Source organism: Gorilla gorilla, chromosome 3, assembly GCF_029281585.2.
Source record: "Gorilla gorilla gorilla isolate KB3781 chromosome 3, NHGRI_mGorGor1-v2.1_pri, whole genome shotgun sequence".
Lineage (NCBI taxonomy): Eukaryota > Metazoa > Chordata > Mammalia > Primates > Hominidae > Gorilla > Gorilla gorilla.
Genome location: NC_073227.2, coordinates 187656387 through 187672357, shown reverse-complemented (window position 1 = coordinate 187672357; position 15971 = coordinate 187656387). Strand labels below are relative to the sequence as shown.

Here is a 15971-nt window from a genome sequence, read left to right as displayed (position 1 = left end):
ACTATGTGGTCAGTTTTGGAATAAGTGTGATGTGCTTCTGAGAAGAATGTATATTCTGTTGATTTGGGGTGAAGAGTTCTGTAGATGTCTATTAGGTCTGCTTGGTGCAGAGTTGAGTTCAATTCCTGGATATCCTTGTTAACTTTCTGTGTCATTGATCTGTCTAATGTTGACAGTGGGGTGTTAAAGTCTGCCATTATTATTGTGTGGGAGTCTAAGTCTCTTTGTAGGTCTCTAAGGACTTGCTTTATGAATCTGGGTGCTCCTGTATTGGGTTCATATATATTTAGGATAGTTAGCTCTTCTTGTTGAATTGATCCCTTTACCATTATGTAATGGCCTTCTTTTTGTCTTTTGATCTTTGTTGGTTTAAAGTCTGTTTTATCAGAGACTAGGATTGCAAACCCTGCTTTTTTTGTTTTACATTTGTTTAGTAGATCTTCCTCCATCCCTTTATTTTGAGCCTATGTGTGTCTCTGCACATGAGATGGGTCTCCTGAATACAGCACACTGATGGGTCTTGACTCTTTATCCAACTTGCCAGTCTGTGTCTTTTAACTGGGGCATTTAGCCCATTTACATTTAAGGTTAATATTGTTATGTGTGAATTTGATCCTGTCATTATGATGTTAGCTGCTTATTTTGCCTATTAGTTTATGCAGTTTCTTCCTAGTGTCAATGGTCTTTACAATTTGGCATGTTTTTGCAGTGGCTGTTACTGGTTGTTCCTTTTCATGTTTAGTGCTTCCTTCAGGAGCTCTTATAAGGCAGGCCTGGTGGTGAGAAAATCCCTCAGCATTTGCTTGTCTGTAAAGGATTTTATTTCTCCTTCACTTATGAAATTTAGTTTGGCTGGATATGAAATACTGGGTTGAAAATTCTTTTCTTTAAGAATGTTGAATATTGGCCCCCGCTCTCTTCTGGCTCATAGAGTTTCTGCTGAGAGATCCGCTGTTAGTCTGATGGGCTTCCCTTTGTGGGTAACCCGACCTTTCTCTCTGGCTGCCCTTAACATTTTTTCCTTCATTTCCACCTTGGTGCGTATGAAAATTATGTGTCTTGGGGTTGCTCTTCTTGAGGAGTGTCTTTGTGGTGTTCTCTGTATATCCTGAATTTGAATGTTGGCCTACCTTGCTAGGTTGGGGAAGTTCTCCTGGTTAATATCCTGCAGAGTGTTTTCCAACTTGGTTCCATTCTCCCCATCACTTTCATGTACACCAATCAAATGTAGATTTGGTCTCTTCACATAGTCCCATATTTCTTGGAGGCTTTGTTCATTTATTTTTACTTTTTTTTCCTCTAAACTTGTCTTCTCGCTTCATTTCATTCATTTGATCTTCAATCACTGATACCCTTTCTTCCACTTGATCGAATCGGCTACTAAAGCTTACGCACACATCACTTAGTTCTCATGCCATGGTTTTCAGCTCCATCAGGTCACTTAAGGTCTTCCCTATGCTGTTTATTCCTGTTAGCCATTTGTCTAATCTTTTTTCAAAGTTTTTAGCTGCCTTGCAATGGGTTCGAACATCCTCCCTTATCTTGGAAAAGTTTCTTATTATTGATCTTCTGAAGCCTACTTCTGTCAACTCGTCAAAGTCATTCTCCATCCAGCTTTGTTCCATTGCTGGTGAGGAGCTGTGTTCCTTTGGAGGAGAATAGGCGCTCTGGTTTTTAGAATTTTCAGCTTTTCTGCTCTGGTTTCTTCCCATCTTTCTGGTTTTATCTACCTTTGGTCTTTGATGATGGTGACCTACAGATGCGGTCTTGGTGTGGATGTCCTTTTTGTCGATGTTACTGCTATTCCTTTCTGATTGTTGCTTTTCCTTCTAACGTCAGGACCCTCAGCTGCAGGTCTGTTGGAGTTTTCTGGAGGTCCACTCCAGACCCTGTTTGCCTGGGTATCACCAGTGGAGACTGCAGAACAGTAAATATTGCAGAACAGCAAATGTTGCTGCCTGATCCTTCCTCTGGAAGCTTCATCTCAGAGGGGCACTCGGCTGTATGAGGTGTCAGTCAGCCCCTATTGGGAGGTATCTCCCAGTTAGGCTACTCGGGGGTCAGGGACCCACTTGAGGAGGCAGCCTGTTTGTTCTCAGATCTCAAACTCCGGGGTGGGAGAACCACTGCTCTCTTCAAAGCTGTCAGACAGGGACGTTTAAGTCTGCAGAAGTTTCTGTTGCCTTTTGTTCAGCTATGCCCTGCCCTCAGAGGTGGAGTCTACAGAGGCAGGGAGGCCTCCTTGAGCTGCTGTGGGCTCCACCCAGATCGAGCTTCCTGGCTGCTTTGTTTACCTATTCAAGCCTTAGCAAAGGTGGACCCACCTCCCCCAGTCTCGCTGATGCCTCACAGTTGGATCTCCGACTGCTGTGCTAGCAGTGAGCAAAGCTCCATGGGCGTGGGACCCACCAAACCAGGTGCAGGATATAATTTCCTGGTGTGCCGTTTGCTAAGACCATTGTAAAAGCGCAATATCAGGGCAGGAGTGTCCCAATTTTCCAGGTACCATCTATCACAGCTTCCCTTGGCTAGGAAAGGGAATTCCCCAACCCATTGCACTTCCCAGGTGAGGCGATGTCCCGCCCTGCTTCGGCTCATACTCTGTGGGCTGCACCCATTTTCTGACCAGTCCCAATGAGATGAACCCAGTACCTCAGTTGGAAATGCAGAAATCACGCGTCTTCTGCGTCGCTCACACTAGGAGCTATAGACTGGAGCTGTTCCTGTTTGGCCATCTTGGAATGATTCTCTTTCTTTACATTTTAGATGCTATAAGATGAAATTTTTTAGATTCTGCAAGATTAAGTTCACATATTAAACTACAAAGTATATGTTAAGCACCTATCTCATTCTTTATTCCACTTTGTTACATAAAATTTAATAATTGAATATTTTGAATTCAATGTATTATAAAATTTTAAAAACATTTAAATTAATATACTTTGCCTTTTTCCTAAAAAGTTGTACCACGGGACAATAAGATATAGTATATTATTTTGCAGTTTTACTATTTTCTAATGCCACTTTTATATAGCAAGCATTAACAGCAAGCTTTTAGAATATGAATATAAAATGCACTAAACTGCTTTCAGATAAGACTGTATATATTACATATTATATGTGTATATAATTATATACAGTTATCTCTTAGTATCCAAGGGGGATTGATCTCAGGACCACTTGTGAAAACCAAAATCAAGTCACTCAAATGCCTTCTATAAAATGGCAAAATATTGACATATAACGTATGCACATCCTCTTATATACTTTAAATCATCTCTAGATTTTTATTTTTTGAAAATTTTCAATTAGCGGTTGGTTGAATCTATAAATGCAGAACTCACAGATATGAAGGGCAACAGTAAATATAAGAGTAATAATATAAGGCAAACTATATTGTGACTATTTAGAATTTTACATTTCTCTACGAACGTCCTCCTTGAAGTGGTTGAGTTTGAAAATAGGCAAAGACTATTTCCAAATTGGTTTAAATGTTTTCAGCTTATTTTTAAAATAACAGCTTATCAGAAATAATTTTATATTATATCCTGTTCCTAAATTGCATATATGGCTGAAACTAAAAAGACTAATATCTCTTAACATTATACAATATTAAAATTTATAATAAGGTCTTTAACATTACTGGAAAGAAGCATTAACTTTTTCCTAGATTACTTTTGTAACACAAAGTTACTTGTCTATATCACAGAAACTTTTAAATGAGGGGAAAACACAATCAGTTAATTGCTTCAGCAGCAATTAGTTGAATTTACATTTCTGACTTGATTGACCTTTTAAAAGTAAATGATAAGAAGTATTTTTCATCATATAAGTATCTTTTATACTTTTAAAAAATCCAATCCAGGAATTCTGAGGAAAACCAAGGTGATATATTGACAATTAGGAAAGTAGTACGAGTGCTCTCTCTGTCTCTATAGATAGATATTAGATAGATAGATAGATAGATAGATAGATAGATAGATAGATAGATAGATGATAGATAGACACATGTATGTACCTATATGAATGTATCTTTATAAGTAAACCAATTAATATGTAATACATGTCTTCCAAAGGCACAAAAAGACTAAGTGAAGTTTGATAACATAGAAATTACACTTTCTTTGTTTAACTAGAATCCTTGAAGTAACATTTTTAATGTCATTGCAGACCCACCTTGCCAGACTGAGCTCAGCAATATTCAGAAGCGGCAAGGGGTAAAGAAGCTCCTAGGTGAGTAATAGATCATTCTTCTGAAGGCTTTATTGCTTACATAAATAACCCCAGGGAAACAGCAACATAAAATCAATATTAATCCAACAAAGATAGACTGCACTAAATTTCAGCAACAAAATTTATGAACTTTTTGAAAGCCATTAAACTTACTTTTATTACCTTACCTATTGAAAGATATTATGTCTGTTTTATTACCCTAACATAATGTTCATTTTGAAAGTTATTAAGTAAAAAGAGAGATTTAAGCAATGCTAAAGTTAAAACATCAGCAGAAAATTCAGTTCAAATTCTATGGTTAAGATTTAAGAATTGATGGCAAATATATATATATGTATACGTGCTATTTAAAGCATGTCGTTTTATAAATTGGGTGAAAAGTGCTCTGAGTACCTCAGGGAAATTTGAATAGACTTGTTGGTATTTTTCATTAGTGTTTTTTTACTACCCTTCTTTTAATAAGTAAATGTATAAGTAGATAGATATTTCAGATTTTATTCAAAGGCTTGAAATATTTGAATGTTTGGATATAAACAGATTATTAAACTGTTACATATGAGTGGTTTATTCTTATAAACTTACAATTTTTAAATAAACTATTTTTCGAATAGTTTTAAATTTATAAAAACAGTGACAAACGTACATAGTTTCCAAACATTCTTCACCCAGCTTCCACTAAATATAACGTCTTGCATGTGCCAAATAACGATGGAACATTTGTAAATATCTAAGAAATTAGCATTGCTATAATCCTATTAAGTAAGCTTCAGACTTTATTTGGTTGTCACCAGTTTTGCCACTGTTCTTTTTCTATTTTAGAATTCAAAGCATGACAGCACACATGCAATATTTCTTTTCACGTATATTAACACACTCGTGGATTTAATGGCACATAACTCTAATGTCTCTGGATCTGATTAATCTGTTTTATATTTTGACTTACTATCTTTGTAATTACAATATATTACATTTAAATGAGGATTTTTCACATTACTTGCAAATCTTTGTTTCAGTGCCCATTGTACAAAATTAAAAGTTTAACGTTTTGTAATAAAACATTTTTAGGTGTGAAAATTACTGATGATAAATGCTACAATGTGTCATGTTTCTTTTAACCCTGTTACAAGATGCAGGAGATACCACAGCTCACAAATGAAAATAATACATTCTGGCTGGGTACAGTGGCTCACGCCTGTAATCCCAACAATTTAGGAGGCCAAGGTAGGCAGATCACCTGAGGTCAGGAGTTCGAGACCACCCTGGCCAATATAGCAAAACCCCACCTCTACTGAAAATACAAAAATTAGCCTGGCGTGGTGGTGTGTGCCTGTAATCACAGCTACTCTGGCGCCTGAGGCAGGAGAATTGCTTGAACCGGGGAGGAAGGTGTTGCAGTGAGCTGAGATGGCACCACCGTACACCAGCCTGGGTAACGGAGCGAGACTCCATCTCAGAAATAACAATATAATAATAATAATAATAATAATAATAATAATAATAATAATAATAAGTTCTTATATAGATTTGTCTTGGCAAATCAAAGTTTAGCCATGTACCATAAAGAAAGCCATTGAAATTCAACTTAAAAATATTTTCTACTTAAATTCTATTACTAGAAAAATCTATTAGAATACAGGTTTTGATTATTTGAAGGTATAAAAAAATACTTAGTTCCCATTTGGGAAGAGTTACCTTCATTATTCTTTCATAATATAAATGAAAATTATTATAGAGAACACTAAAGTCTTTAAGCATTTCTTCTAATTTGGGTGGGGTATTAGTACGCGTCTGAAATTGATCACTTGTTATATAGGAGTATGATGCCCCATGTCCTGATTTGGAGATTCAGTCTTTGAAAGGAAAAGAGAATATTCTTAAGAATTATGCTAAAACTTCAGACATCAACCAACTTTACTGGCATAAAGTATCAATTATGGTCACACCAACTATACATCATAACATGTTTATGTCAAATTCAAATGGTAGTTGTAAAAGCTGTAGATGTGACAACATTGAATTTTTTCCTTATTTTTTCTGGGCTTTAATCCATAGAAAGCGTTCTGAAGTTAATGATATTCTGTCTATCTAATTGAAAGATTAGCAGTTCAGCTATTTTGAATAAATTATAGTTTTTTAAACTAAGTTAATCTACATATAACAATTTTCAAACTTTTTGAGATAGTGAAGTTATGATGTCATATGGTTACAAGACTAAGTTTTGTCTTTTATCCATTTATTTATTTATTTTTTTAATTTCACCAAATAACTATTATGCTTCTGGTCACAGAAAAAAAAAGTCAGAAAATAAAAGAAAATATTCTAATCTCCTGGAACTTATATTCTGGTGTTGGAGTACTTATTAAAAAACACGACTTCACTTTTAAATTACTAATTAAGGGTTTATCATGAGCATTGTGCCATAGAGTATGTTAGATTTTATAGATATAAAAATAAGTCTCTAGTCGGGGATGACGGCTCATGCCTGTAATCCCAGCATTTTTGGAGGTTGAGGTGGATGGATGACTTGAAGTCAGGAGTTTGAGATCAGTCTTGACAACATGGTGAAACCCCATCTCTACTAAAAACACAAAAATTACCTTGGTGTGGTGGTGCATGCCTGTAATCTCAGCCACTCAGGAGGCTGAGGTAGGAGAATCACTTGAACCTGGGAGGCAGAGGTTGTAGTGAGCTGAGATCGCCCCACTGCACTCCAGCCTGAGTGATGGAGTGAGACACTGTCTCAAAAAATAAATAAATAAATAAATAAATGCTCACCATCACTGGCCATCAGAGAAATGCAAACCAAAACCACAATGAGATACCATCTCACACCGGTTAGAATGGGAATCATTAAAAAGTCAGGAAACAACAGGTGCTGGAGAGGATGTGGAGAAATAGGAACACTTTTACACTGTTGGTGGGACTGTAAAGTAGTTCAACCATTGTGGAAGTCAGTGTGGCGATTCCTCAGGGATCTAGAACTAGAAATACCATTTGACCCAGCCATCCCATTACTGGGTATATACCCAAAGGACTATAAATCATGCTGCTATAAAGACACATGCACACGTATGTTTATTGCGGCATTATTCACAATAGCAAAGACTTGGAACCAACCCAAATGTCCAACAATGATAGACTGGATTAAGAAAATGTGGCACATATACACCATGGAATATTATGCAGCCATAAAAAATGATGAGTTCATGTCCTTTGTAGGGACATGGATGAAATTGGAAATCGTCATTCTCAGTAAACTATCGCAAGGACAAAAAACCAAACACCGCGTGTTCTCACTCATAGGTGGGAATTGAACAATGAGAACACATGGACACAGGAAGGGGAACATCACACTCTGGGGACTGTGGTGGGGTGGGGGGAGAGGGGAGGGATAGCATTAGGAGATATACCTAATGCTAAATGACGAGTTAATGGGTGCAGCACACCAGCATGTCACATGTATACATATGTAACTAACCTGCACATTGTTCACATGTACCCTAAAACTTAAAGTATAATAATAATAATAAAAGAAAAAAAAACCATAGAGTAAAATTAAATAAATAATTAAATAAATAAATAAAAAATATTTATCTATCTGTTCTACTATTCCCAATAGACTGTGTTCCCACTCAACCATGGGTTTGAGATGTTGTTCACACAACAATGAAAATGAAGAGAACCTAAATATTTCTAACCATAGACGATATCACAATGTAGTGGTGAAAGTATGCAAGGACAGTCAACACACACACACACACACAAACACACACACACACAGAATGGAAGAAGTAATCAGGAATCTTTCATTTTGAAGAAGACTTTAAATTGTGGGTCACATTTACGTCAAATCTTAAAGTGGAAGAGAGAGGAGAGAGATTCTATTTGACATAATGTGTAAAGAAACAAAACAGCATTGAATTTGGGAAAAACACATAGCTTGATTTGGAAAGAACTTGGAATATAGGAATGGACATTTGGGGAAATGAAAGTAGAAAGTTGGCAGCAATGAAGGCAGATGGTGACAGGTCTTCTGCCATGCTAAGTGGTCTGGGTGATTTAATATAAGCATGGCACTAATCCGATTTTAATTCTGTATTGTGCCGCTGAAACACTACCCTTTGCACAGTGAGAACTAGTAAGATAGTACTTTGCTTTACAAAGGAAATGAATCCATGAACTATAAGCAGTTCACTGTGGCAATGGCCAGCTCCATGACACAAAAGACTTCCGTGATTTCTTCTAAGGCATCACTGGTATCTATCCTGGAATATAGTGGACACTCCATATGTGTAAGTCTTTAATGCATTAATGCATAATGGGTGCTTCTCAGAAAGGAGCACAGCTTATTCATAAACTACATGTGTGTGTTTGTATGCCTGTGTGTTGTTTCAACAGGACAGTATATCCCCCTGTGTGATGAAGATGGTTACTACAAGCCAACACAATGTCATGGCAGTGTTGGACAGTGCTGGTGTGTTGACAGATATGGAAATGAAGTCATGGGATCCAGAATAAATGGTGTTGCAGATTGTGGTAAGGAGAAGGGTTACTTATTTCATAATTTTCTAAGCATAGAATTAAGTGCTTTAGAGCCTCATTCATTTGCTCAAGCATTTAATGAGAACTTACTCTATGCAAAGACTGTAGAATATCTAGGGTGGAGGGAGTGACAAAAAAAACTTACTCCTAGCATGTTAAAAACTTGGATAGATAATAAGTGGTCATTGCATAATTTAGATTTTCTAGAGAGATTAATTAAAAGCTGAGTTCCTTTCCTACTTCAAATTCAGAAAGTTGTTGAGGTACTTCTTTTCCTCTCAGCTAAAGCAGACCTTTCTCATTCATCCTACTGCAAGTCAATAAACTCTATCGTGTCTTCAGATGACACCCTTTTGTCTGTATACCTCTGGAGATGGTAACTTAGGGAATATGTGGGTTCACCAGCCAAAGAAATACAAACCTTTTTAAAGTAAAAGTCCATAAATTACAGCTATATGAGCATGTTTCCTTGTGCTTCAGTGAGGAAAATGTAGTTTGACTGTTTAAAGGGAATTATAGCTAATATTCTAATTCTTTTTTTAGGAACATGCATTTTTTATGTATATATTTAAAATAGAATGTAACGCTTAGTTGAACATAACATACATGCATTTTAGAGTTTCCATTGTGGTACCATTTGTACTTCATAAAACATTTTTCTAGAATGCAAGTGTCAATTTTCTTGGTATTATAGACAGTTTTCATGACAAAAGCCACCTCATTGTAGACACACACACGCGCGCACACACACACACACCAGGAATTAATTCTTTGTGTTTCAATTAATATAAATGATCAAAAATGAGAATAAAATAATTTTTAATCTTGCATTTTAGAAAATATTTAGATGTATTCTTCAAGCAAATTTTAGACTAATAAACTAAGAGTATTAAAAAAAGATAAACAATAAAAGTAATCTCATTTAAACTTTAAATTCCTGCTCTGAATCCATTTGTTCATAACATTTTTAACAGCTTAGTTTTGGTTTGCTGACTTGGCCAATGCAGTTAGATTTAAGTAGGAAGAAAGAGGATTCAATAGCTGCCCTACATAAATTTTACATATAGGGAACACATCTTTGTAATGTGTGCTGTAAAGTAGTTGCATTATAAATTAATTCTGTTGTCATTGATGACAATGATGGATACATAACTTTTTTATGTTGTAAATAAAAGTTATATGGAGATGAGTTCCTTAAGTGAACAAGAACATTGCTTTTGGAACGTGGACATCTGAGTTTTCTTTACATTTTATAAGTAACACAGTAGATGAAGTTGGAGAACTAAATATTTTCTTCAGTTAAGATGGGAATTTTAGTGTGTTGTCTTGTGAGATCAATTTATAAACCTTGAATTACATCAACAGGATTTGTTATAATTAGATAACAAAGAATTATAAGAATAAAATATTAGAAAGAGTATAAAATAAATCCACGCTAGCATTTGAGGAGTTGAAAAGTCAATACACAGTGAGTGCTAAGATATATGTGCATTATTGCCTCCATAAGTGTTAATAGTTATTTTTAAAATATTTTGTAAAATATTAGTTTTCTGTTGCTTTAGTAACAAATTCCCACTCAGTGGCTTAAACAACACACATTTATCCTATAGTTCTGTGCCTCAGAAGATCAACACAGGTCTCACTAAGCTCAACATCCAGATGTCAGCAGGATGGTGCTCCTCTCTGGGGAGGCTTTAGAGGAAAATCTGTTTCCTTGCCCTTTTCACCTCTTAGAGGTAGCTCTCATCCCTTGGTTCATGGACTCTTTCCTCTAAACTTAAGCCGACAACACTGCATCTCTGATCATTCTTCTGTAGTCGTAGCTCCTTCCCACTCTATCTGGAAAACATTTTTTTTTATTTTAAGAACCTAAGTGACAATTTGAATCCACCTGGGTAATTCAGGATAATCTCTCCAATTCAAATTCCTTTACTTAACCATATTTGCAAAGTCACTTTTTCATGTTAAGGTAACATTATAGATTCTGGAGATTAGGAAATGAACATCTTTGGTAGGGCAATTTTTCTGCCACACTTGTAGAAGAAATTTTGAATTCTTTGCAAAATGCACAGTCTGACATGAATTTCGATAACAACTGGGATGAGATCAATATTACTGGACTGGAAATCTTGCATAACATACCTCAATAATGATTCTGCTTTTAGCACATACATTTTAACAAATGATAGATTTTTAACATGTGATAATTTTCCAGAAAATGGATCTTTCCTTATCTTTGATAAATAAGATAGAAAACAAATTACTTTCTAAAAAATATTCTTAATTTTTATAAGGATTTTATCTTTCAGAAATTGACACTATTCAGTCAAATAAAGGTTATGTTTACTTTCACTTGTTTTAAGCTATAGATTTTGAGATCTCCGGAGATTTTGCTAGTGGAGATTTCCATGAATGGACTGATGATGAGGATGATGAAGACGATATTATGAATGATGAAGATGAAATTGAAGATGATGATGAAGATGAAGGGGATGATGATGATGGTGGTGATGATCATGATGTATACATTTGATTGATGACAGTTGAAATCAATAAATTCTACATTTCTAATATTTACAAAAATGATAGCCTATTTAAAATTATCTTCTTCCCCAATAACAAAATGATTCTCAACCTCACATATATTTTGTATAATTATTTGAAAAATTGCAGCTAAAGTTATAGAACTTTATGTTTAAATAAGAATCATTTGCTTTGAGTTTTTATATTCCTTACACAAAAAGAAAATACATATGCAGTCTAGTCAGACAAAATAAAGTTTTGAAGTGCTACTATAATAAATTTTTCACGAGAACAAACTTTGTAAATCTTCCACAAGCAAAATGACAGCTAGTGCTTGGGATCGTACATGTTAATTTTTTGAAAGATAATTCTAAGTGAAATTTAAAATAAATAAATTTTTAATGACCTGGGTCCTAAGGATTTAAGAAAAATATGCATGCTTTAATTGCATTTCCAAAGTAGCATCTTGCTAGACCTAGATGAGTCAGGATAACAGAGAGATACCACATGGCAAGAAAAAGTGACAATTGTAGAGTCCTCCATTGTGTTTACATTAATAGTGGTGTTTTTAACTATGAAATTATTCTGGATCTAATAGGACATTTTACAAAATGGCAAGTATGGAAAACCATGGATTCTGAAAGTTAAAAATTTAGTTGTTCTCCCCAATGTGTATTTTAATTTGGATGGCAGTCTCATGCAGATTTTTTAAAAGATTCTTTAATAACATGATTTGTTTGCCTTTCTAGATTTCTTTATCTTTCTGACCAGCAACTTAGGGAGCAGAATTTAAATTAGGAAGACAAAGGGAAAGATTCGTTTAAACCATATTTTTACAAAGTTTGTCATTTGCCCCAAGGTCAAATTTTAAATTCTTAATTTTCATTTTATTTCCCATTTTAGGTAAAAGTTTGCATTTAATCTTAGAATTATGTTATTTTTGTTAGTAGTGCGGAAACTTAGAGAACGTATTGTATGGTGCCTTGCAAAAATAGAGATAGAAAGATTTTAGCATGCATACCAATATAGTATATTACGCAATATATAAGCACACCTAATTAACAGATTAATATCAGTAAAGGTATTGCTGCTGGAATGAAGAAAATGGGATACGTTTCTTTCTTTTTTCTATCGTTACATAATTGCCATGTGGACTTGTTTATGATTATTGTGTAGAGTAGCATTTAAGATTTAACTGTAGCAAAAATTACTTTAACCGCTGTATTTAAGTTAGCATGTTAATTAATTGTGTAGACATTTTGGCACACCATCACTTTTAACTATATCATACCAATGGTTTTGTGCCCATAATAAAAATGGAAAAACCTGTTGAATGTTACGTATTGGTATCTTTAATTTCAACAGTGGGTAAACTGGTTTCCCAGTATACAATTCATTGAAAGCAAAATTGATTAATTATTTCCATTTAATTTATACACACTCAATACAAAATTTAATGTTGACTTTATGTAATAAAGTATAATGCATTTTCTTTTTTACTGTTTATGTATAGTTTACAAAATAAAGAATCTTGTAACCAAATTGAACTGTTCCTCAATGGTCTTTCCAGAGTACACATAGTAGCATGAAGCCTTCTCAATCGAGTCCTTGATTTTTAAAATGAATGCATCACAAACTAGCTAGGGGAGTTCCCTGAAATTTTAGAATTTCAAAATTAGCGCTCTTGGAATCTTGAATATTATTTGTCAATGTACGTTAAAAAAAATTTTGTTGGTGGTGGTTTATTTTGTTTCATTTGTCATAATATTGTAAAGTGGATCATATTTTTGTCAAGGCTGTATTTTGAAACCCATTTTTATGGTGTCATACTTAACATATTTGGCTAAATTTCTATAGCAACAGCATTTTGAAGAGCAGTCAGATAGCCTTGTCTATTTAACAAATGTATATAAATATAACTGATTGGGAAGAGACAAAAACAAATTCTATACAGAGGTTTAGCAAATGAATTTAAAGTAACAAATATAGTAATGTTGAAGTTAGGCTTTTTTAAAGAAGTGTCTCTGAGACTCCCAAGAAAGCAATTAAATCAACAGCAAATAGAAAATAAAAATAGATTACACTATAAAACTTTATGTAAATTATTTGTATACAATATATATTTGTGTGTGTGTGTGTGTATAAAAATTCTACTTGTAATGTATATTAGGTCTTTTCATGATCATTTAATTCATTTTAAATATTTTGACACAATACAATTATACCTATACATTTACCCCCCAAAATATAAATATTGGACAGCTACTGTAAATCAAACAGTATTCTAGACACTAGGTATTCATTAATGAACAAAATAATTATGAAGTGTAAAGACAAGCAATACATTATTCCTAGCCCATAATACAATATAGTTATAATCTCCATTGGAATAAATCAAAGAAAGATAGATATTTACTAGATTTAATTTGAATAAAAAACGAGGTATGTTGAACCCCCAACGAGAGTCCTTGATAGAAACCCAAAATCTTAATATTTTAATTAAAAAGAATCCAAGTATCTCAACAGTTTGTTCTTTCTTAAACTGAAATCTGATTCATAGGTATAAAGTCATACAATACAGTCTATAATAGTGTCTTATTTTTCTCATCTGTGTTATTTAGAAAGCACACATGCAACTCAAAAATTACAAGACATTTGGAATCACAGCAAATTGAAAATTGAAACATTAGAGAAAATGAGTAGAAGAAACATACAAATAAAATAGCAAGTGTTCCTTTTATGCCAAAATCTAGTATGGAAATTAATGATGCTTTATTTTTGTACATATAGGGGATGGTAATTCTGCCTAATACTATTGGGGAAAAAAAGCTAAGTTTAAAATAAACATGAAACATTTTAATATTGATCAAAATGATCAATAATTCAAACTCTGTATTTCTGCCAATCATTTAATAGAAAAAATCTATCAAACCAAAATATCAAAATTATTAGCAAAAATTCTCTAATTAATAAAACAGCTGCTAAGAGTACTTTATTCTCTGTATACATTTTTACAGTATTTTTATTTTACATGAAACCAATGACGTGAAAAGTAACTCATAAGCATTGATCCTTATAGGCTAGTGACAGTTTATTTAGAGCATATTTACAGAATTGCATGAATAAATACACATTTTGTAACAAACACTTTGATGATTTGTTTTATATAAAATTAATGAAGCTTTGGTGTTGGCTATATGCAATAGATTATTAAGGGCCCCATACACAGTCTATTTTTAGAGATTCCTAATAGCTGGGGGGAAAGTGGAGAATGAGCCACACCAAATACAGCCATCATAAGTAATGTGCTTGTTCTGCCTGACACAAGTGTGCACATATGCACACACAAACGCATGTGTGCACACACGATTAGTCCAGTGTTTTCTTTAAATTTGAAATATTCAGTACATTGATTCACATTTATTTCTCTTTTGTTCATGATGAATAAAAAGTACTAGACCATATCATACATTGCTCAGGTGAAGTAAGAAAATTTAAAAATCTAGAATATTTAAAGTGGCATGAAGGTATAAATAAATGATCATATGAGCTCCTTGTAGCTTATTCTATTTGACATTATTTTAAACCTAATAGCTGATATTAAGGTTAACATAATGAAAGGTGACATTTTTATTCTTTCTGGTACACATTTTTATAGAAAATGGTATCAACTATTTAATTCTGTGTTTTAAAAGTATTTCATGAATTATAACTTGGCTTCATGAAACTTTTATTAATGATTAAGTCAATGAACACTTCAAAGAGAACATCTTAAGCTTTCGTTGTATACAATATATATGTCACCCCTCCTGGGGCAAGACAAATCAGAATAGCCCTTTTGAATAGTAATTATTTTCTCTCCTCAATTGTGTATGAATATCTGCTGTCATTGTTCTACTTAATATCTTTACCTAATTTCTATGTCTCAGTTAAAAGCTCAGCAAGTAAAATTAAGATAAATGAATTTATGGTTCAACATGATTTAAAATGGCAAAGTAAGCCATTGTAGGTGGAAAGATTTTTAAAAATTGCAACAACCAATAAACACCATCACATCCATATTCAACTCTTTCGAAGACATCCTTGGGGAATACAATTTTAATATATTTTAATGATCAAACATCCCATTCATTCTTAAGTATACAAATACACATATTCCTAGGTTTGGAGTCCATATGCCTTATATTTTTCATCTGTCAAATGTAGCTTAACGTATTTATCCTGGAGAATTTATGTGCAGGTTACATGCAACACAAATTTAAAGCAGGAGCACTGTGTTTATCCTGTAGTAAATATCCACTAAATGCTTTTTTCTTAGATTTTTAAAATAGGTTAACAACAGCGGTATTACTGAAGTTTTCAAGATGAGCTGTCAGAATTATCTTCTCTTTTTACAGCTTTATTCACATTAATTCAAACAAATGATCCAGTTGATAGTACTCGCATATACTAAATAGACATAATAAATCGTGCTCACATCATACAGTCAGTGTGAGGATGAAATGAGTTAATACATGGTGTCTGGAACATAGTAAATACCAAATAAATGTAATTATTTTTGTTACTTATAGAAGCTTATGAGGCATAGAAAAAGTCATATGAAGAAATGAAAAAATAAACCTCAAACCTAAGTATCTTAACTAGTGGGCTTCCCTAAGTAATTATTCATTTTA

General features: G+C 33.7%; 1 protein-coding gene across 3 annotated transcripts in view; it reads left to right on the top strand.

Moving 5' to 3' along the window:
- The window catches only part of SPOCK3 (SPARC (osteonectin), cwcv and kazal like domains proteoglycan 3), a 496607-nt gene extending 483762 nt beyond the window's left edge, over window positions 1–12845 (top strand). For all 3 annotated transcript variants that reach the window (XM_055384117.2, XM_019025723.3, XM_055384118.2), the window contains 3 exons: window positions 4171–4233; window positions 8632–8769; window positions 11139–12845. In XM_055384117.2, the coding sequence (XP_055240092.2) occupies window positions 4171–4233; window positions 8632–8769; window positions 11139–11308 (371 nt within the window). In that variant the 3' untranslated portion in view covers window positions 11309–12845. The remainder of the gene's footprint in view (window positions 1–4170; window positions 4234–8631; window positions 8770–11138) is intronic.
- Window positions 12846–15971: the final 3126 nt, after the last annotated feature.